The 23,128-nt window shown below is 39.1% G+C and overlaps 1 protein-coding gene across 12 annotated transcripts; it reads left to right on the forward strand.

The window, feature by feature from the left end:
* The first annotated feature begins 448 nt into the window (after positions 1-448).
* On the forward strand, positions 449-22,864 carry LOC103532364 (interleukin-1 receptor type 1). Of its 12 annotated transcripts, none has more exons than XM_030446716.1 (13): positions 449-545; positions 1,974-2,055; positions 4,515-4,775; positions 5,870-5,990; positions 7,803-8,034; positions 9,596-9,785; positions 10,813-10,987; positions 12,182-12,247; positions 16,081-16,201; positions 18,431-18,618; positions 19,797-19,940; positions 21,127-21,291; positions 21,779-22,864. In XM_030446716.1, exons 4-13 carry the CDS (start codon positions 5,906-5,908, stop codon positions 22,153-22,155), a joined length of 1,743 nt encoding a protein of 580 aa, XP_030302576.1. In that variant the 5' UTR covers positions 449-545; positions 1,974-2,055; positions 4,515-4,775; positions 5,870-5,905; the 3' UTR covers positions 22,156-22,864. The 12 variants fall into 12 exon arrangements, with proteins under 12 accessions (XP_030302576.1, XP_030302658.1, XP_030302566.1 ...); XM_030446798.1 differs by having other exon boundaries at positions 18,473-18,618; XM_030446706.1 differs by having other exon boundaries at positions 467-545; positions 1,951-2,055.
* Positions 22,865-23,128: the final 264 nt, after the last annotated feature.

Genomic DNA, 23,128 nt, shown 5'->3' on the forward strand with positions numbered 1-23,128 from the left:
CCCAGGGCAAAGCAGTCAAGCCGAGCTGGCCACAGCCCCTGGACCTTTCCAAGCTCAGGCTGGGCAGGGCTTGCCCTGAATCCCGAGGGGAAGCCTGAGGGAAAACCGATGCCCCCACAGCGCTGGAGTCAACTCGGCCGGCCCGGGATCGCAGCCTGGAGGGGAACTGATCCCAAGCAGCGTGCCTGAAGGAAGGGAGTGGGTCGCTGCCAGGGAGAACAGGCTTCGTTCGAACTTCGGCGGAGATGGCCCAAAGCGGGAGGAGACCACCACGACGCCCAGCTCGCCTGCGCCAGGTTCTCGCAGACCCTGTGGGCGGCCCAGTGGGCCCGGTTCGCTGGGACCCCCACAGCCACCCCAGCACACCTCGACTCAGATAGCTATGGACCCACAGGCGAGCCACGGGCCACTCGAGAGAGGCGGCGGGGCGGACCGGTCCGGTCCAGGGGAGGTGGCAGCCGTGAGGGGAGAGGCGGAGCCTGCTGCTCCCACCACCCACCCGCTATTTGCCGCGGGTCGGGGTGGACGGCGGTGTGCGGGGAGAGGTGAGGAGGGAAGGGGTACTCGCTTTGCGCCTTCCCGGGGTTCGGTGTGACGGGGAAGGGAGGCGGCGGCGGTGGGGATGTCCGACCGGGAGTGGGGCGGGCGTTTCCTTTCCCTTGCGTCTCTCGTCGCTCCGTGGCCCCTCCGGCCCGGCGTCCCCAGTCCGGTGGGGTGTCCGTAGGCTGCGGAGGAGGAGGGGATCAGCAGGCAGAGTCGAGTGCTGATGGTCCAAAAAAAAAAACCCCAAAACAAACCAAGCCAGCCCCTCGGTTTCTGTTAATTTCAGCCGTGTTTTGAGGCTGTTTGCTTTGATGGGCGGTGTGGCTGCACAGTCCCGCTCCATCTGCGCAGGGCTGCCGGTTTTCCGGCTCTTCTGATAACATATAGCTTCCTTGGAAGTTTTTTTTTTTTTGGGGGGGGGAAGGTTTATTTGTTTGTTTTTTGGTGGTTTTCTTGTTTGTTTGTTTTTTGGGTTGTTTTTTTTTTTGCCTTTATGTCTGCTTCCTCGTGCCGTACCGTGTTACACAAACCCAGGTAGGAAGCGCGGTATACGAATGAAAAACGCTGAACGCTGCCACATTTTTTGCAGTACTTGTAACAGGAAGCGGGATAAAGCTTGGCTTAGATCTTCTTGTCCCCGTAGAACACGGCAGAAACTATTTATTGCACAACCATGATCAAACAGGGGCTCCTTTTTATGGGATGACAAGGGCAAGGCTCTGGGTGAAAAAGTTGCCGGCAGAAATAGCTGGAGCAAACGAGGAGCTCCTCGGACCTCGGCTGGTGGCATCTGGGATGGTGTTCGGCCTCAGCAGCCTGTGGAGTCCGAGCTGGGTAGGAAGGAGTGAGCTATAGTCATTAAAAGCTATTGAGTCAAGGTTCTGATTTGTTTCCAGCTGCAGCTCTTAAGTTTGGAGAGTTTTCATCAGGGAGTCAGTGGAGCAAAAGGCTGTATGTGTTTTGTTTTGCTTTCTTCATAAATTAGGCTACTGTGTGCTTGTTTGACTTGGATTGGCTGTGTGCTTGGATTCCTAAAAGAATGAGGTTAGCTGCTAAATGAACACATTTGTTTCCTATAGATTGTGAAATTGAAATGCTGTAAAAGCTTGGCATAAAGCTTGTAAAAGAAATTGGCATAGAACTTTTGGACAAAAATGGTTTTATAATGCAGATTATTCCTTAAATGAGAAATAACCCATTTACTTTTTTTGGTAAACAATGTTACTGATTTCCTTCCCCTCTAATGAGAAGTATTTTTGTTGTTAATACCTTGCATCATTGTATTTTTGATATGTATAGTTTCATCTTCATGAACCCTTTTAGTGCTTTTAAATGTCTTAGCTGTACTTTGAAAATATTAGTGGGGAAGCTGGAACTTATTTTGGACTTTCATGAAATACATGAAAGTCCGCTGTATTTTATGTTGGCAGGTACGAGGAATTGAAATGACATAGAAAAGTGTTCCAAGTGCTGACTGCAAAATGAGTTCCTTCCACCCGATGCTGAAAGCAGGTACTATTTTCAATGTATTTGAATACCAAGAAGGGTCCTTCTTTCAAGGTGGTTTGTATGGTCTCACTGCCTTTAGTTTTACATGAGGTGGGGGTGGGGGTGGGTGGATAGGTATCTTTCCTGTGCTAAAATCAGTCAGTGGCAACTTATGTAGAGCTATAGGTATTGTGTTGTGGGGTTTTTTCTTTTCTCCTCTTCCTGTGCTTTGGTGAAAGACAAGGCAGTACCTGTAACAAGCGTTTTTATTCAGATGCTAGATTTAGATCAGCTAATACTTTGTCTCAAAGCTGAACTGGAATTTAGCTTATGAAGATTTGACTGTTGCATTTAACCACCTCTCTAAGGATACTCTTTAATATCTGTGGCTTCATTTTGATGTAGCTTCAACAGAATGTCTTAGTTAGTGGGCCTTCATTACAGGTATGAGTTTGCTGTAGTCCTGTATCTTGCAGGACTGTCTAGAAAGGAGAGACTGAAGTTTGTGGTCATCACTTAAGTGTCAAAATACCACAGTGGATAACCCAGCCTGCTTCTAGGAAGTCCTTGTGTGTCTTTTTGTGTGACTCAGCATTAGTATATGCTCCTATAAAATGCTCAGCTGCATTTTGTTTATGTACTGAGCTGTCTATGTATGTTAGACAGGAAAATTGGGACCTCAGGAAAGTGTTTTAAAAAGTCTTGTTAAAATTCTCTAGCTTTACTGTTGTGGTTTGACCTTGGTAGGGAGGTTAAAGCAGCCTGTTGGCAGGAGTAAGCACAAGGAGCAAGGTGTGAGCTGCATCAGCTGTGGTGGGTTGAATCTGGCCTTTGGGTTTGTACTTCAGAGCCAAGGGGCAAACATGGATTTGGTTCTCTAATGCCCCATTTCAATTGAATTCTATTAAGGTTTTATTTAAAAAGTTAATGCAGTTCTTTCATATAGGTATGACACTAAATTGGGGCACTTTATACCTCTACACTATTGTACTGTTTGCAGATGTGATAATGAGTTGTTCTTGAATTTCTGTGTTTTTTATAGCTCATAGGCTAAGGTTTTCCTTGCAGGAATGAGTCTCCATAGACAATGATCAATAATGAAAACCACTTAAATTAACAGCAACATGTTGAAACACAATTGAGGGGTTTAGATTCTTTCTATGCTACTGTCTTGAATGTTTTTTTTTCAATGAATTAGCAATTTTCATTCAATTGTTAGATCCTTTGCAAGGATCTGTCATGTCCATGTATTATAAATTACTTACAAGTAAAATATTTTAAAAATTGGAGACAGAAAATTGGGGAAAAAAAATACAGTTATGTTTTTTGCACAGCTTCCTGAGGGAAGTTTTCCAGTTCCACTGCATACAGACTTAGGGACGAAATATGTCTTGAAAACACTTCCTATGGTATTTAAAGTTGGCACTGTGCCTAAGGCAAGTAAAAGGGCAAGTTCTGTGAGGATAGACATTCTGTAAAGAGGAAAATGTCAGTATCTTAAATTATGTCCACATGTTTTCTATTTCTGTTTTGAAGATGGTAATTTTAGAAATTTTAAGAGCAGTAGTAAATTGTATTTCAACTGTGGGAAGGTAAGTAGTAGGAAAATAACTTGGGAATCAAACTTTTCAATAGCTCAAACCACAAACACGATTGATTGGTGGACTGGGGTTTTGTTTGTTTGTTGTTGGGTTTGGTTTTTTTCCTCAAGAGACTCCATGTACATACTTCCTTTGAGCCCAGCCAACTTTGAGCTTAGACTGGGATAGAAGGCACTACAAGACTAAAATTGTTAGGTGTGTAAACAGCTACCTGCTTTTTAAAGAAAGTTTGGTGTTTCACAATTCTGGGTTTCAGGTAGTGTTTTCTGTGTATATTCTACCTATGAAAAAGTGTAAAAACCTTGTGCAGTCACTTGAAACCATACTGACCAGAATAGAAAAGCTTTATTTACTGTGAGGTATTGCAACTACAGAAGCAAGAGACTTCCTCCCTTCTTCTCAGACTTAACCTTTACTGTTGCCTTTTTTTAAGGGAGTGTGTGCATGAATTCTGGAAGAACAGAACTTTAGAAGTTGCCTTTAGCATGCAATATTAGGAAGACATCCATCCTTGGTATTGGAAACCAGTAACGGTTGCAAAATATAAAGCTTAACCTGTTAGATTATTTATTCTTGCTTTGCCTAAATATAAGTATTTATCTTTTAGTGGTTCAATCTGTGTTACAAGGTGGCTTCTCAGGACTGATATTGTTGCTTGCTTGACATCTGTGTAGCATTATCTTATTTTTGTCAAACTTCCAGAGTTCTTGGCCAATTTTTAACGTGAATGTTGTTGTAGCTTTTTGTTTTAAGTTACCCCTCTAGTGTGGGCAGAGGCATGCTCTTGCTTTTACATTTAGGATGTGTGTAGAAAAATTGATTTTGTATGTGTATTCTGATGTATTTTGTAAAATCCTTTTTTCTCCTCTGCTCTTGTTCCAGGTAAACTGAAACTCCAAAAATAATGATCAGCTCACTGGCAAGTTACAGGAAAACCCCATACAAGGCAACTGAGTAAAGGCCATGGTATGAATGCTTTGTCAGATAAACTGTCCAAAAGAAGCACATATTTGGAGGCTGTTACATTAAAGTGTTGAACTCTACTCCGTGTCCCTCCCTACTACGCTTCTGCATACAAAATGTTCCAGAGGAAGGAGCTGATGTGGCTTATTTGTCACTAAAGTAACTACATTGGATGCTACCGTAAGTCAAGGCCATCTGTGTTTTTCAGGGAATTCCATCTCTTCTTCCAGCCATTTCTAGTTGGGTAGAAGGCAAATATTAACCAGGACCTGTGCAAGTAATGTGTTGCAATGCAGTGCTATGTGGGTAGCCAGGTTGCATGCTGCTCTCTCACTGTAAAGCAAAATAGTCAGGAAAGGCACAAAATAGCAAAATAGTCAAGATGGCACAATGCAATCCTTTACATACAAAAAGCTGTCAAAAGGGAAGAGGGTTAAGTGTTTGCCAGCTGGCTGACAGTAGAAGGCTTGGGAAGGCCTCTGGTGACATCTTGCCAAGGAAAAGTGGACACATAGGAGAGGAGAGCTGGACGTGGTAGGGGTTTGATGGAAGCTGTGTGCAGGGTGTGAGAGCACTGGGTGTCAGTTCAGCCATGTCTTTATTGGAGAAAGCTGCAAAAACCTGAGGTGTTAAGTGAAACAACAGTTCTGGACCATTTTGGTTTGTGTCTGACCACAGCAATTCACATTGGCTGCGGTTTCCACATGTGTTTGACTTTAGGAGCCAATTAATTGCCAGACCACACTGGAGTTAATGTTTGCTCGTCCTCCTGCGAAGAACTACAGCTCCATCTGCTCCTAAAAGCAGTGCTGCCTCAAGTGTAAGGAACAGTCCACAGAACAAAACCTCCTATCTCTGTGATTATGTATCTCAAACATGTGGAAGTGAAGTATCTTAAGCAATCTGATTTCTAAATTATACAGTATAGCTTAAATCTCTATCAGTGTATGCTACCATAACTTGTCTGTGCTCTGGGGCTTTGGGTTGATTTGCTGCTTTTTTTTCTTTTTAAATTGAGTTTTTTGGTGGGGTTTTTTTTTTTTTTTTGGCTTAACTATTCTGCCAAAAGAAAATGATGCTTTATGTACGAGTTAGGCCAATAGAAATTTGGAAAAAATTCCAGCAGAAAGCTGAAAAATTAGCAGCCCTCTATGGAGGCCACCAGTTGCTGTAGCTGAAATCCTTAAAGACTGGGGCTAAATTAGCAAACTCATTTTTTACCTCCCCAAGATCGCTAATGCTTCTCCAGATTTTAATTTATTTTTTTTTTTCAGGAGTAATGCAGAGGACAGTGAAGCTTGAACTCTCTAATGGAAAATTCTTTGCAGCAAAAGATGACATCTGTATTCTTGTTTGTCAGTCTTCTCATTCTACTGATGCCTCTGTTCAGTGCTGGTAAATTGAATATATTGTTGAAATTGCAATTTTTAAAAAAGTCTGCAAGAGATGAGTTGTTTGTATTTAGTAGAAAAGAGCTACTGAGAATAAATAGTGGGTTTTTTTGTTTGTTTGATGGTTTTTTTAATTATTTTTGAAGATACACTGAATCTTCTCAGATTAAAGTTTCATCAGGGATGGAGGTCATAAATTGACATAAATATTGCTATATCTAGCTACATAAATTGAGGGTACTGAGGCTTTGACTAGCCTCTTCACTCTTCCTGTGAAGAGTCCAAAAGAATTAACTTCCTTGACTTAAAGTTTGCTGTTGAATGCATTATTTAAGAGACATGGTGTAGCTCTAGTCCTGAAAGTGTTAGGACTCAGTTTTCCTTTACAATTAATTGGCAATATTTTCAATGGCAGATCTAAATTTTCAGTGAATTTTGGGCCTAAATAAATTAATGGTGCTTGTCTTGCTGCTCTTGGCATAAGCAGTATAGTATTATTGTCTTTTAAATTAAGTAATTAATTACAATACTAATGTAATCAGTTTAAACTCCACAGGCACCTACTTGGAAATCTTTAAACCAGGTGAGAAGAAGGTGATGGGACTGGAAAGATTACTTAAGACTTCTTTTATTTTAAATTTAATAAATTATCTTTGTATTTATGCAATCATTCGGTAGGATTTGTAAAACTGGTTCAGTCAAATGTTTTGCAGTTTCATAGGAGTTCAGTGTTGCACATGTATGCAAAAGTAGGCAAGCTTTCAAAATCTGCTTTATAGCCAAATGGCCTGCTGTGTTTGTGCTAAACTGGTATTCTCCAAGTAGTATTAGCTTGCAGATTTGGATTCTTGATGATTTCTTTTAATATTTGTCCTTCTCTGACTTTTTTCTTTCCTTTTTTTTTTTTAATGTTTAAAAAAGACTGCTTGCTGGACTGCATGATTGCACCTTGTCAATTTATTACACAATCATAATTTTAAAAATCTTTGTATTAAGAGTAATGTTCATAATCTGAAGGATTTTCTTGATAAAAATGGCAGAAACTGCAAATGAAGTAAGGAAATACTACATTATAGGCGAGGGTATTTAATCTGGATATTGCACCTGTCCAAATTTCCTTCACACTATGACATATTGGTTCATGGGCTTCTTTGGGTTGAGGTCTTGATCTTATTCCATAATGTCTCGTGCTTCAGATCAGAAATACATATATATATATATATATATATATACACGCACATATATATATGTATGTATATATTTAATTCTTTATTTTTAATATTTTCGCTTTTTTTTTCTTTTTTTTTTCCTAATTTGTTTTTTGGCCCCCCAGTCATAATGACTGTAGTACTGAGTGGAGCTTTGCACTAATATGGTTTGAACTATGCTTTTCATAGATAGTATCTACATCAAGAATCTGGTAATTCTGCTTAAGTACTGACATGCTCAAATAACAAGGACATGACAGGTGTGTTGTGAATCTTGTGTTGCCTGGTGAATTCCATATATCTTCTTATACCCTGTTTTGTACTGAGGATTTACACATGCTTGTAGCTGACTTCCCTGACAGAGGGAAGTTGTGGCTGAAGCTTTCTAAAGTGGGTCCTTTAGGTCCTTAATCAGAAGAACAAACAAAAAATGGTAGTCTCATACTGTTTTAATGGGGAATTGCTACAAATAGTTTTAGTCTTGATTTTTTTAATAAATTGTTACAAAAAGTCTATTTTCTAATTCTGTGTTCCTTGGAATAGATATGACTACTTCTAAAAAACAGAAGTATACAGATTAAAACATTTCTTTTTCTCTTTTTTAACAGAAGAATGCATTATTTGTGATTACTTTGTGCTTGTTGGAGAGCCTACAGCTATTAGTTGCCCAATAATTCCAATGCCAGTGCTTCCCCCTGATTACAATCTGACATGGTACAAAAATGGTAGTGCTACACCAATAACCACAGAGAAAGATGCTAGGATCCATCAGCGTGAGGGCTTGCTTTGGTTTATTCCTGCAATGCTGGAAGATTCCGGACTTTATGAATGTGTTGTAAGGTAAGGAAGGGAGGAGGGAAACAACTGGGTTGCTGATGCTTAGGTGGAACTTGAACATACAGAATTGATTGGATAGAGGGCTTTGACCACTTAAAAGCACTGTTTTGACCATGGTTTTTGTGTGCTTGCTGCTTTTTTCTTTCACATGTGTGAAAAAAGTTTGTACAGAAGGCTATCTGAAAGCGTGATAATGTTAACAGTGGTTTGCATGAGTTGTGTGTTTTGGATGAAATGTGTGGTCACAGGGAAGAGCCTTAACTGCTTCAGCTTTTCCTGAGTTCAGATTGCTGTTTGATACTGGCAGATTAGAAGAACATTAAGATGTTTATTTGACATGGTTAAATGGAAGAAGGCTCTCAGAGGATAAAACTGTGCATGCTATGCAGTATTATTCCATGTTACAGGCTTTCTGGGGAGCTTAGCAACTTCAGGGGAATCCTTTTAGGACTATACAAATGAAAAGGTAGAAAACCATTCTTTTATTTTAAAGCATTACCAAATGTAACTGATCAAAAATGAGAATGCATGTGAAGAACAAAGCAGTGTGCTAGACAGCTTCAGAGGCAGCAAAAGTAACGAGTCCCCAGTATTGCTCAAAAGATCTAAGTGCACAGAGAAGAATTAAAAAGGAATAGATCTGCACCTGTTTGGTACTTTAAAGCTCTTGCCACACTTACAGCTTGGACTAGCACACTAGAATTCACCATTTAAAGTGGTCAAATCTTATTTATAATGTCTGAGATTCTCTGTGTGCCGAGCAGGAAATTAATTTTGGGAAGGCACACAGTGACAGTTCTTTTTCCCCCCAGTCTTGCCACAGTGCACTGAGAGCACCCAGTGCAGCCTTGTGAATCTTGTCAAGGCTCAGTATATAGAAGTTGAAGCCAGGACTGTTGAAACTTGCAGTTCACTCTTCTGGAAACTTCTGCCTTAGTATAACGTTGAGAAGTGAAGAGCTGAGCAACAGAGATTATTCCTTTACTTCTGGCATAGACTTCAGATTTCTAATGCCACCTCTCTTCTGCAAGAGCTAATGTACCACCAGGTTCTTGTGAGCTCTTGGTGTGAAGAGGTTACACATTGATACCACACCTCAATGTAGATGATATTCCAAAACTCTGATGTTCTCCTGCCAAGGCTTACAGCCTGATTTTCTTAATACGTCCCTACAAGGACCACTGAGTTGAACCTCCCCTCTCCTGGCTGTCTGACACCGAGGGCTTTGGGTTACCCTGCACAACTGGTGTGTTGGCACATGAAGTGCTGAAAATGCCAAGGCTGGCTCAGTGCTGTGGGCTCCATGGAGCATCAGCTCTGAGGAAGTCTGGCTTCCACTCTGATGCTTCCACAGCAGACCCACTTCTGCTCACAACACAAAATCAGAGCTTATTCCCATCTCTCACTGTGGAACAAGGGATGAGGGTGGTCTTCAAGAGTTAGAGGAGCTGTAGCAGGGGTGTTAGAGGCCAGGCTGGTAGAGATGCTGATGTCCTTCCCTGACTTACTAGAAACAAGGAACCCTATTTTTAATGACCTGACTTGTCTACTGTTCTCATTACAGGAGCCTTAATCACTCTAACAAGAAACCTATAAATTTATCAGTTTTTAAGAATGATAATGGTTTGTGTTTTAATGGAAAAATGAAGTTTGAACAAAAGGTGATGAGCAGAAATACTGGAAAGATAATATGCCCTGATCTGGAGTATTTTAAAGATGAAGAAAATGATCAGCCTGAAGTATACTGGTATAAGGTATTGTTCATGTTATTACAGATATATAAGAGGAAGTATTCTATTGAAAATGTGTTATCAAGTAACAGAAAAGGAGCTTTTGGAATAGAAGGTTTATTTCCTCTACACCTTGAGCGTGGTATCTCTCTTGCTACTCCATTGAAGAGGTGTAAGGAGGCATATTTAAAAAAACCTATATGTCCATTTTTGTATTGCAAGTTTTTTGAGTCAATAACATGGTTTGTTGGCTTGTGAAAATCTAGTTTATCCTTTGAGTATTATATGTAGAAAATTTTAAAACTTGTATGTTTCCTTAAATACTCTGTGTAATTATTTCAGTTTTGCAGAATATTTCGCTTGTCCTATTTGTTATATTATTATTCGCCTTGCCCGGATTCTGATAAAATACTCAGACTGTGCAGTCATAACAATCTGTATTTTGTCCATGTTAAGGCAAAATTCTAAAGTGGTTCAAATCTTAATTCTGATGATGGTATGAAAGTAGTTACATAGGCCTGTACATGTAAAATAACCTTGGTGCTGCACCTCTGCATAATCTCTTACATTTGTGAGATGAAGTGATTCTAAATTGCTTGTAGGTCAGGGAAGAAAAGGAAGTTTTTCACTGTATTTCTGTTGCCATGGAAATGGTGATACACCCAACAGCATGAGGCACTGCTACAGCAGCTCTCATCTGTTGCAGTGAAACAAATGCTGGCATGTATAGTCTCAAGCTCTGCTACATGCTTAATAAATTCTATTGCACCTGAGAGGTAACTGCCAAGTTATTAAAGGAAGGCAGTTAACTAAAACACAAGAGTTTGAAAACTCAAAGGCTTGATTGCAGAGATTTTGAAAAAAGTGCAAATGCAGCAAGATGTCATTAGTTGTCATGTGAGAGCACAGTACTGCATGGATAACAACCAACATTATGTCTTTCCAAAAAATCAATTTGGCAAGTATTTTAATAGTCAGTCGAGCTCTGTAACTTCATTTAACCCTCAGGTCATTAGTTCCCTTAAATCACAGGTACTGTTGATGTATTTAGGAGTGTAAGCCTGGATTTCTTGAAGACAAGCGACTTGTTTTGGCAGAGAGAGAAAACGCTGTCTTGATTCACAATGTAAGTGTACAGGACAGAGGAAACTACACGTGCCGTATGGTTTACACTTACATGGGAAAACAGTATAATGTTTCACGAACCATGAGTCTAGAGGTTAAAGGTGAGTGCATTGGGGTGATTATATTATCTTCTTGGCTCTGCTGTAAAGATTTGTGTGCAGTCATAAGCCATTTAAGCCATTTGTTCCTTTTCAGCTCTGTGAAATTAGAGTTGCAAATCTTCTTAACTATTTTTTTCCTGAATGTGAAATTAAAATACAGTGAGGCATCTGGCTGTGCTTTGAGCATTCTTTCTGAGGAAGAGTTGTCATTGGGAAATGAGAAGTACAGAGGCAGGAATGAGGAATAGAAGGAAATGGTGGTTACTGGGGTGGAAGGAGTTTGTTTTTGTTAAAAAAAATAATGAACCATTGCATGAAATTGTTTTTTTAAAAAAAGGGGAAGTTTGAGACCATCATAAGAAGACGCCAGCTTGTGACCCTGTTGGTAAACTTGATTATGAAGTTCATTAGAATCTCAAAGGGAAGGGAGATGTGACAAGCTGTACAAATACTGTAAGATTAATAAAATTTCCTCTGAAAGGGATTGGCTTACTGTTGGCTCTTGGTTATGCTTTTCTGCATCTAATGGGATGCAGAATTGGCTGTCTCACTCTCCCAGTACTGTCACTGATTGTTGTGACTGTGTGTTTGTAGGCAGCATTGCTGGTGACCTGCCCAGTACCATGATAGTAGTTCTGTCAGAAAAGTTGGCTGGAGGCAGAGTGCCCATCTTTTTCTAGATTAAGTATAAATCCTGACTTTAGATAGATGCTAAAAGAACAGTGAGTTGTTAACATTGTTTCTATATATGGTGCAGAATGATACAATTCCAGCCCAGTTTAAGTGTGTGCTTGTTTAATCTTTTAAATTTTCACTTCGTACAGGAGATTGGTGCAATAATCTTCCTCTCCCTTTTCCATGTATTTTTGGGTTTTGTTTTAGTTTTATTATTGCATTACTTTTATAATCAACTGCTACTAAATGACTTTTTTTTTTTAAATTAAGACAAGCCTTCTGTTAACTTGGAAGCTAAAATAGAACTGTTTTAACAGAGCTCAGCAAACACTTTTACAATTTTTACAGATACTTCAAGTATTTTTATAAGTCTCATATTACTACAGTTTTCAATGGTAAATTTGAAACTGGTAGTAAGAGTGTAGCTACAATACCAACCAATAAAGCAAAATCATTGTAAAACTATCAGTTGAAGAACTTCTTTCCTGAAGATTTTCTTTTTCTCTTTGTTTCTGTTAGAAAGACCAGTGCAGATGAGACCAGAATTTATTTATCCGAAGAACAATACAATTCAAGTAGAACTTGGTAAGTAGTGACTATTTAAGAAGTCACTAACATTGAGTAAAACAAATAAACTTGTAGTCTTTCTGAAATAACATGTTGACAGTTCCACTGATTTCAGCAAGGTTGGGAGGTAGATATGTGGATTATGCCTGGAAGAAAATTAGTAGAACATGATTCCCAGAAGTTAATTTGCAAGCAAAACAATTATGTACCAAAGGTTGGAGTCTCTTGACCAGCTGTGTGGAGTGGGATGCATTTATTTTTTTAATCATTGCCATCTGTCAACTGTACCAGTTCTCAGTGACTGTGTCTCAACATATCCCCAGTATCTGTGGAAAAGCAGTTACATATAATGAACATTTTTAAAAGGTTACCAGTTGACCAGTTCAATAGTTTTTGCTTCTCATTTGTTTCCTGTCTCTTCCTTCTCCACAACCTGGATTTTACTCCTTGTTCTGGGGTATTAAAAAGTTTGAGATACTGGGTTTTTTTGGGGGTTTTTTTGTAAAGCAGTCAACTGTTAGTTGAGGGATATCCCAAGCATTGTTTATCTTGAAAATGTCTTAAAGAAGAAATTCTGGATATAAGAAATAACTTTATCCCAATGAGGACAGCCAGGTGGTGCAGCAGGCTGCTCAGAGAAGTTGTGCAGCCTCAGTCTTTGGATGTTGTGGGACCTGACTGCTTAAAGATCTGCTTTGAGCAGGAGATTGAACTAGAGACCTCCCAAAGTCCCTTCCAGTCAGAATAATGAGTTTTGGAGCTGCTTGAACTACTTTTTTTTTTTTTTTTTTTTTTTTTACCAAGGAGAATTGTTTCAAGCAAAGTGTTTGAGAAAGGTCAGTAAATGAATTTGGAAAGGAGAAATGTGATTGAATTATTTATTTTATTTATTTATTATTTATTTTCTAGTAGAGGATCTAACCTGTCCTGTAATCTTTTGAGGAAGGATTATTATCAATAAGGTCATTAGAGAAGCTTTGAGGAAATGTGCACTGTTGTGTATGTTGTATGAATACATAACAGTGAACCTGATTTTGTTGCTGCTTTTTTCTGACATTGAGCTGGTAAATACTGTGTGCGTTAGGTATTCTTTTCTCATGTTGAGACTTCTTATTTTTTCATAATGTGCAAGATTTTGTCTGACCAAATTTTAGCTTGGAGTATATGATACTAAACTGAAATGAATAGTATGGAAATACTGGTGGTTTTTGTGGAATGGTTTGTTTGGTGGTTTTGTTTTGTTTCAGGTTTTTCTGCAGTTTGTTGGGTTTTTTTCTTTGAGACCTCAAACTTGTGAAGGATGTCTCATTGTGAAGTTGTCAGATTCTGGTGAAGATAGTAGATTTTGACCAGAATAATGAAGAACTTTAATAGAATTTTTTTTTTCCAAACAGGAACACTTTGTTTTAGACAGTGGAAATGTTCAGGATCTGATATAAACAGTATTATTTAATAGACTCACAGTCCTGAAGTCTTCAGGTAGTAATTTAATTCAGTTGGAAATCTTCAGAAATGGCTCTACAGCCTCTTCTTTTCTGGTCATTACAGCTTCCCTGGCTTCATTACAATTATGTGCCTGAAAAGCTTTATTTGTGCTTTTCTGCCAAGAAGGAATTTTTTTCACCAGATCTTAGATGCAAATAGGGAGACTTGCCACAGTCTTTTTTTTTACCTCACACAATCCTAATCTTTATGTACAAAAACTTCCTTTTTCCTTTGTAATTTTAGCTGTGGAAGAAATGAAGTAATATTATGGTGGGGCTTCCCTGTACTTTGTCTCCTGCTCATTAAATTATGTAGATCTTATTCCCAGTTTTGACTGGTAACTAGTTATAACTTCCCATTGAAATAAGAAAAATTATTACCAGTGCAGCCTCTACTCAGAAAGAGGAGCCCATAAAAGGCTCTTTAATTTACTGAAGACATCCTTTAGTATTCTCTTAATTCTTGTCAGTACTTGCTGAGAAAATGGAGAATTGAGCAGTTATTAGTCCAGGGGCTGCCTGAGACTCTCAGCCTCTATTAAGATGTGTTTAAGACAGCTTGTTTAGACTCCTTTTTTTTTTTTTTTTTTTTTTTTAAATAGCATTTAGTCCATATTTGTTGGGCACTGCATTAATTGAAAGTTGCTACTGTGTTACTGGGTTCCTCAGACCAGCTAAGATACACAGACATTGATGCCTTGCATACCTTTTGAAAGCAGTCATATCTGAGGCTAAAATGAGGCACAAAACCTCCACCCACCAAGTGGGTTTACTGTGGTTACTGAAAACTACAAACTGTTCCCTACTACAGGGGAACCCTTTGAAGGAAGTTGGTGAAGATTTTGGGGGGAGGTTTTTTTTTTTAAGGGTGCTGTCATGCAAAAGTAAGATTCTCTATCCAGTACCTTTAATGAAATGCTGCAAAAGAAAACAAATCTTTGCTGCTGTTAAATGCCTGGCTATGGGTCGGAACCTGAAAACATCAGCAAGGGCATGGAAACACCTGTGTGTTTTTAATGAGAAATAGCAGGAGAAGGTTGTGTAGACATTTGACAGTACATTCATGAATGTATGGATATGGAGGGATCGAACACTTGGAGTTTTCTTCCTTGCAACAAGTTGTGCAATACTTTAAACCTCATCTTTAGAAAAATTCATTATTGTGATGAATTGTGATTAATTTTGTGACGGACATGAGGGAAGAGATTGGGGACCATCTGGGATACCTGTGTGAACTCTTGTTCAATTAACTGCTTTGAATGTGAGCTAAAGGTTTATTCCATCCTTTTGATAGACTGTGCCTTGGTGGAAGCATGTATATCTGATGTGATTCTAGCAAGTGAAACACTGAGACCTTTACATAGGTAAACTGAGAGCCCACCTTCTCCTATCAAACCATAAATTCCATGGGTAAAATACAGAAGGAAAGAACTCGAACAAAACTGCTTACCTTCCTGTAAATGGAGCTCTCTGAGGTACATTGGCAATAAATATATTCTGCAACTTGGTTGATTTGCTTAATACTGAGGTATTCTGTAAGGTCTGGACTCTTGGTGGCAAAGGTGAACTGTCTGGTGGCAAAGGAGATGAGTGACAGGTGAGCACAGTGTAAGAGTATTCAGAAACCCTGCCAGGGGACAGTGTTGGCCAAAGGACTCTGATCTGGAGTTAAGATAAGTGTGCTCAGTAAGTAGAGGATGCAGCTTCAGGGTGTGGTTTTCTACACATGGGCATCTGCATATAAGTATTCTGAATTCATGCTGTTATCAATGAGCATTCAATTCAGTTGCCTCCACAGAGATGTCTCCTGCTGTTTTGAGTGCTCTGGCTACTCTTATCAGTGCACATTTGCTGAAGATCTGGAGTCCGACCTGCCAGCTCCATACTGATGCTTGGGATGCTGGAGAGCATCTCAGTTGTCACCATGCTGTGTGGATGCAACTGATCTGAGCCCTGGAGATCTTTCTGTGGAGTCAGTGGAGTCTGGAGACCCACTGGTCTCTTGGTAAAGTCCAGGTGTCTACTGTGAGTGGACTGCAGCAAGGCAGAGCTCTGTTACTAACTTAGACATCTAGCTCACATGTAGTCATAAACATTTAGACACCTACATTTAGAGTGGAATTCCTAACATTTAGACACCTGTATTTAGGGTGGAATTCCTATCCAGATCAGAGACACCCAGGTCAGGGTTATATATGGATCAGTTTTAGGTACTCTGCTTTTCCTAAGGTAAGTGGGTTTTCTTGGTTGTGTTATTTTTTTGGGTTTTGTTTTTTTCCTTAAATCCTTCCTTTTCCCAGCTGTTCCACTATCACTTGATACTACTTCTGTTACAACACCCTCAATTGCAATTTTTTTTTTTTGTAGGCTCTCATGTAGTTATGGAATGTAATATATCAAGTGGCATAAATGGCTTGATTCCATTCTGGCAAGTTAATGATGAAGATGTTGATAGCTTTGATATTACCTACAGGGAACAGTTTTATGAGTAAGTATCCTTTTACACTGAATTTTAAGTGCGTTCCTAAGTGATGTAATTTGCAGTGAATTCACCCTAAAGTTGACTACTAATCAGATGTTACTAATAACTTAAAGACTGATTACAGGTCTGCAGCAAGTACATTAAATTATTATTGCTTGGCTTAGAAAAACATTAATATTTTATAAATGCTGATGTATCTGACACTGTAATGAAGCAATCATGTAGGTTTATATAATGCTGTTGTGAAACATAATTTTGTAAGGCTTACATTTGCGTTTGTTCTGATGCAATCCTTTTTACTAATTAATTAAAGCTGTCCTCTATAATTAATATGGGTAGGAAAGATTGTTACATGACCAAAAATTACCTCACTTAATTGTGAAGGAGCTGCTTCTGAAACCAGCACAGTGCTGCTATTAAACATCTTCCTGAAAATCATTCAATGTATTTAACTTAAAGTAATTCAAGATTTTTTGCTTGCTTGGAATCTCCATTTCTAATTGCTACCCTGCCTGATAATTTTCTGTGACAGAGATGGAGATGTGCAAAACATCCTGTGCAAGTTCCAGTTAGAATTCTAGTTCAAAGTCATTTATCCAGTATCAGAGAAATTAATATAATTGCAGTAATAATGTTTCATTTCAAAAAATAGTAGCAATTTCTCAGCAATTAAATTTGTGGAGCCTTTGTTAGTAGCAAAGCACACTGTAGATGTGATTTAAGATTATAGACTTGAGGGCTTACACCTAGGAGATAACACTTTCTTCTGCTGGGAGGCAAGTTAAAACTGATGTGAACAAATCTGAATGTGTTGCAACACTGAGGTTAGTACTGGCATTCCATGACAGAAGTTGCTGGAAGTTGCATGTGTAATAGAAACTGGTTCTTCAGGATGTTCGGCAAAATGTTTTTTTTTTTTTTTTTTCTCCTTCCTACTGCTGCCCTTCCCACCTTACACTTACAAATCTGTTTTAGAGCAGGATGGTATCTAGCAGAATAGAATATTGTATCTCCAAGCCTCCTGTGGCAATAGATAAAAGCAGCATCACCATGTTTGTTGTCATTTGACAATAAGGTCACTCAGATTTTGTGAATTTTGTTCAGCATTATTTCCCAAGTTGGTTGGCACCATTGATTGTGGACACTGTTGGGTTTAAAGAGTCTTTTAGCCTGCTTGGAAAGGTTTGTGCTTCATTATCCATATAAACAATCCTGGATGATGATTTTTCTCTTGACACTTTTATTACTGGTTATTTGACTGGGTTGAAGAATCTTTTATTCAAAGACTTGCTTAGGTTGGAAGTGACCTCTTGGGATTGTCTAGTCCAACCCACCTGATCAAGCAGAGTCAGATAGAACAGGTTGTTCAAGTTGGTGTCCAGTTGGGTTTTGAGTATCTCCAGAGGTGGAGGCTTCACAACTTCTCTGAGCAACCTATTCCAGTGTTTGACCACTCTGAGAGTAAAAAAAATAAATGTTCAGATGGAATTTTCGATGGGAAAGCATTTCAGTTTGTGCTCATTGCCTCTTGTACTGTCAGTAGACACTACTGAAAAGAGCCTCGCTTCCTCTTTTCCACTCCTTCCTATTAGGTATTTACACACACTGCTAAGATCCACTCCTCACTCCTAAGAGGAGAATTTCCCCAGGCTAAGCAGTCCCTGCTCTCCCATATGACAGGTGCTTCAATCCTTTAATCATTTCCATGGCCCAGTGCTGGACTATCTCCAGTGAATCCGTATATCCCTTGTACTGGGGAGCCCAGAACTGGCCCCAGTACTCCAGGTGTGACTTCCCCAGTGCTGTGTAGAGGGGAAGGATCATCTCTCTCATCTCTCTCTCTCTGGCAGCACTCTTAATGCAGTCCAGGATGCCTGGGGACTGGTTATTCCCCCTCAGGTGTGGGATTTACATTTTGTTTTGGACTTAATGAGTTTCCTGTCACTCCAAATCTCCAGCTTGTCAGGCTTGCCCTGGATGGCAGCGTGACCCTTTGGTGGATCAGACATCCCTTTGAACAGTTTTGCAGACGATGCAAAACTGCCTCACCTGGCAAAAAAACCCCAACAACTGGATGGGTATGGCAAATGCTAAGTCACCTCTGGTTGTGAAGCCATTTGTCACTGTGATATTTACTGTGCTTCACTGGTTCTTAGGTTTATAGAGGTAAAAAAATGCACATTTTTGTATTTGTGGATGAATTAATATGTCCCATATTAAGCACTGATATTTCAGTTTCTTTACAGATATTTCGTTTTTACCTTTTTTCAATGACAGAAAAGGGATGCCTCATGGAATTGCTGTGTCTGGAACAAAATTTAACATTTCCAAAGTGGAAGTAAAGGATTACGCTCATAAATTTTTCTGTCACTTTACATATGGCTCTCAACATTTTACAGCCTACATCAAATTGGAACGCCCAGGTTAGAAATCTCATCTTGATGAACTAGTGCTCAATGGTGCTTACTTCTCTCTTAGTTTTACAACACCCTGCTTAAGACTGAAATTGCCTGATTACCATTGTGCAAACTTGGGAGTGCAGCTCAATCCCTTTCTTTGTGAATTTTCCTAATTTTTAACAAAATGTAAAAAAAATAGCACTTTTAAATTGCTTGGTTTTCTCTCATTGAGTGTTCTAGGAAACATTAATGAAAGACTCCTATTTAACTGAAGCAGGTATGAGACTTTAGTGGAATACTGTGCTTACCTCTTACTAGAGACCCCAGCCTTGTGCTCAGATACTGCTGGCTAGCATGAAATTTTCTTTTCAACAAGTGAACTTGAAAGTGAAGTGAGCTTTAGAAACTCAAATGCAAGGCCACCAAAATTAAATTCTTTGTATTTAAAATTATTTAAAAACACAAAGAAAAGCACATCACTGGAGAAGTATGCATTTTTAATAAATCTAGCTGCAGAAGGGCCTCTGCTCTATTGAGCTTGTGTTGAGCTTTCTCAACTGTGAGACAATCATTTGCCAAGTGTTGTTCTCAAGCTTACCTTTAACTGGCCACACTGTAAACAAATAATTGACTGAAAGTGGATCTGAGCTTTAGTTTGTTACTTAACTAAGTTTTCATAAAGATTGTCAAGGCAGGATTTAATCTCAGAAATCCTCTTATATGCATGAACTAAAAAAATGCTGTTTGTGAAGGGGACAACAGATCTGCTAAGGACAACAAATGATTGGGATCAATGGCAGATCTTTGAAAAGGCTGTGGAGATGGTTTATCTGGGGAGAATAGCTTGTTCATGAAATTACCTCCGCACTTCTGACTTCTTGCTTTCTGACTGATAAACCTTTGTAAAAGAATTATCACTGTGCTGCTGCACTGGAATGTGTCAGTGTTTTGGAGTTCCAGTTGAGAAGTAGCCTCATTTGTCATATTGCTGAACTACTTTGTCTCTGAAAGATAAAAGTAGGCTTATCAAATAACAGTATTTGCAGAAAGCATGCATAAAAAGCTTTCAGTCCTATTCATTCCTTTTTAAAAATTAAATATATTAATGGTGAAATGATTTTAAGCATTTTTTGTCTTTCTCTGGTTCCAGTGTATGACTGTTTTGTGTTTGTTTTCTCTCTCTTTATTCCACCCTACTCCAGCTCAGAACATTCAGGGCTACCTAATTGGAGGAGGAGTTTCCTTGGTATCTTTAGTATTTTTGATTCTCTTTATCTACAAGATCTTCAAAATTGATATTGTGCTCTGGTACTGGGACTCCTGCCATCCTTTCCTGGGTAAAAAAGGTATGTTTGTGTAACAGTGCTATGTGCTGTAATCAGCCTTCACATTCCCTTGCAAAGCAGTGGGTTAAACTCATGGAGTGTGATTGGTCTTCCCTGGGATTTTTATAAGGATGGTATGTTTTTAGAATTAGTTTGGATAACAAAAGTATATACAGGGGGAAAATCAGCAGCTTTCCAGGAACCCATTACTTTTCCCTCAAGACCTACTTTAGTGGTTTGAATGTTGTTCTGACAGCAGTTATTTAGATTTCTTTTAATGACTGTTCTTACAGACAGTAGTAATACAGTGAATTGTTGGGTATTTTTCATTTTCCATAGTCAAACAGGACAAATGTCACTTTCTTTTGTTTTATATTTGAAGGCAGTTCTGATTATTTTACTTTTTGTAAATTCTTGGCAATCAGAAGAATGTTGATAGATGTGCTGTCTATGAGAGCATGCTGAAGTAAGGGTCATTTCCATGCAGCTGAGAGGAGGTAAACTCAGACCTTAAAATTTGCCTTATACTTTGGTTTTGACTTCATGTCTAAGTGAATGCTGTGTTTTGAAACTCCAGGTTACAAAAATGATCTGTGAATTATATGACAGCTGAAATTTTAGGTATTCAGCTGTATTACAGGAACCAAATAATAATAACTTCTTTATATTTCACAGTTGGTCTCTTTTGCCAGACGACTTTCAACAAGACAGGAGGGCATGGTCTTAAGTTGTGCCAGGGGAAATTTAGGTTGGATATTAGAAAGAATTTCTTTACGGAGAGGGTGATCAGGCATTGGAATGGGCTGCCCAGGGAAGTAGTGGATTCTCCATCCCTGGAGCTATTTAAAAAGAGACTGGATGTGGCACTCAGTGCCATGGTCTAGCAGCCTTAAAGGTGGTTCCAGGGTTGGACTCGATGATCTCTGAGGTCCCTTCCAACCCAGCCAATTCTATGATTCTATGAAAGCCTACTTAATTTTGCACCTCTTTCTTGCCTGCTCTGATCCAGCATGCTGAATTATTAATGGTGTAATTCTACAAATATTTCATGCCTACTGTAATTATACATGTTTAGATAATAGTAGGATTAGACCTAAAATAATGATTCAAGTGGGGAAAAAGCAGGGGTTAGAGGTTGTTTGCTTGCTTGCTTGCATTTGTGTCTTCAGAATGAATTTTTATATTACTCCTGTTGCTCACTCTTTAGTTTCAGATGGGAAAATCTATGATGCTTACATTCTGTATCCAAGGAACAGGGAGAGAGGCTTGTATTCATCAGATATTTTTGCTCTGAAGATACTGCCAGAGGTCTTAGAAAGGCAGTGTGGTTATAACCTCTTCATTTTTGGAAGAGATGATTTACCAGGAGAAGGTGAGCTCAAATTACACTTGTTTTTTCTCATTGGCATCTGTAAATACAGGCAATCAATCAGATGTGATTCTAAATATCTCCCACTATTGAATGAGCTGTGGTTTTCCTGTTCTCTGGACAGTGAGAAATACAGCCCTGGTTTTCTCCTATGAAGTCTGTTTATCTCAGCCTTTTCCTTGTCCTTACTGAGCTCTTCTATGTTTTTTCAGTTCCTTGCTAGCCTAGGCATCTGGAGATGGAAGGAGGATGAGAGCTCCTCTCTGTTTATGCAAAACAAGAATATAGACCTGCAGTCTGATGGGGTCAGGTTGCTTTGCATTAGCTAAATATCTGCTTGTTGACTAAGCCAATATAACTGTTTGCATGTTCTTATACTGTCCCTTTCTGTGAAGTGAAGTGTGTTGCCTCAAATTCAAAGAATGAATGAAGGAGCTGCAGCATGTTGGTAACAAACAGCCTTAATTTTGTACAACCTTCTTCTTTACAGCTGTGATCAGCACTGCTGATGAAAAAATCCGTCAAAGTAGAAGAGTGATTGTAGTTTTAGTACCAGAACCCTCTTGTTACAGTGTTACGGAAGATGTGTCAGAAAAGCATCTAGCCATGTACAATGCTCTTATCCAAGATGGCATTAAAGTAATTCTCATTGAACTTGAAAAAATACAAGATTATGCAGACATGCCTGAAGCCATCAAATACATTAAGCAAAAGCATGGAGCTATCCGATGGAAAGGGGATTTCTCAGAAAGGTCTCACTCAGCAAGTACCAGATTCTGGAAAGAAGTACGCTACCACATGCCACCCAGAAAAAATGCACCTTCATCACAGCTGCGTTTGTTACCAAGAGACTTGAGTTCTCCCTAAACAACAGAAAAATTACACTCATCAACTCTGTGACCTGAATTACTCAGTGATGGATTGACTGAAGGCCGCACGTGTCTGTTTTGTGCAGACAATATCATCCAAATTTTCTGGATCAAAGGTTAGCAGCTTTGTCTACAGATGTGAAATCCTCCTTCTGGCCAGATCAACACCTTGTAATATTGTCAGCTGCACTGTGACATCAAAAACATGTAGGAACTACATGATGCCTTTTCCAAGAATTGCACTGTGATTTTGGTGAAAATTTTTCAGTTGTAAAAATGGAAGGGGTGAAAAACTATCAAAACCCAGAAAAGTTGGTGGTTTATTTTTCCAATTAAAGGTTGAATATGAAGGGAACTATATTAATTACAATTGTGATGCTTTATAATGGGCATGGTTGATGCCAGTGAACGTTATTGTTTTAATTTTTTTCATTGAAATTACACAACTTTTTATTTGTTACAAGTCGTTATTTGCCTTGTTCAGTTTGCTGAAAGATAAATCACCATTTTTACTTCACTGTGTGTTATCACCCCCCCAAAAAAGGTAAGACAATGTCAGCTCCCCAAAGTGCTATTGAACCTGACACAGCATAAATAGCCTTCCCTGATCTTTTTTATATTTTAAAGAAATCTACAATTTTTAGGCACTTATCCCATGCAGACAGCATGAAAATATCATTGTTAAACTGCACTGAGTAAAGAAAAAACCCCAAACCTTTAGAGATTTTTTTTCTCAGTTCAGCACCTTAATATTTGTTCTTACCACTTGTTAATATTTGTTTTTACCACTCAGGTGGAACAATTGGCTGATGACATGATCTCTCCCATGGGGTGTGTGGGATGGTTGGCTTCATCCCCCATGCTTTAAAGACCAAATGAAGGGGCTTCAGGGCACATGTTTTCTCTTGGGTCACTGTTGCTCAAGGAGAGCAGGCCTGCCCTCCTGTTCCCAGCCAGGGTGTTGGCTCTAG

This window comes from Calypte anna, chromosome 1 (genome assembly GCF_003957555.1).
Source record: "Calypte anna isolate BGI_N300 chromosome 1, bCalAnn1_v1.p, whole genome shotgun sequence".
NCBI classification, from domain to species: Eukaryota; Metazoa; Chordata; class Aves; order Apodiformes; family Trochilidae; genus Calypte; species Calypte anna.

What these genes read in the sequence shown, in the direction of transcription:
- LOC103532364 (XM_030446716.1), top strand. Translation starts at nt 5,906, where the DNA reads ATGGAAAATTCTTTGCAGCAAAAGATGACATCTGTATTCTTGTTTGTC. An exon ending in GATGCCTCTGTTCAGTGCTG is followed by an intron (nt 5,991 to 7,802) that starts GTAAATTGAATA and finishes CTTTTTTAACAG; the next exon opens with AAGAATGCATTATTTGTGAT. An exon ending in TACAATTCAAGTAGAACTTG is followed by an intron (nt 12,248 to 16,080) that starts GTAAGTAGTGAC and finishes TTTTTTTTGTAG; the next exon opens with GCTCTCATGTAGTTATGGAA.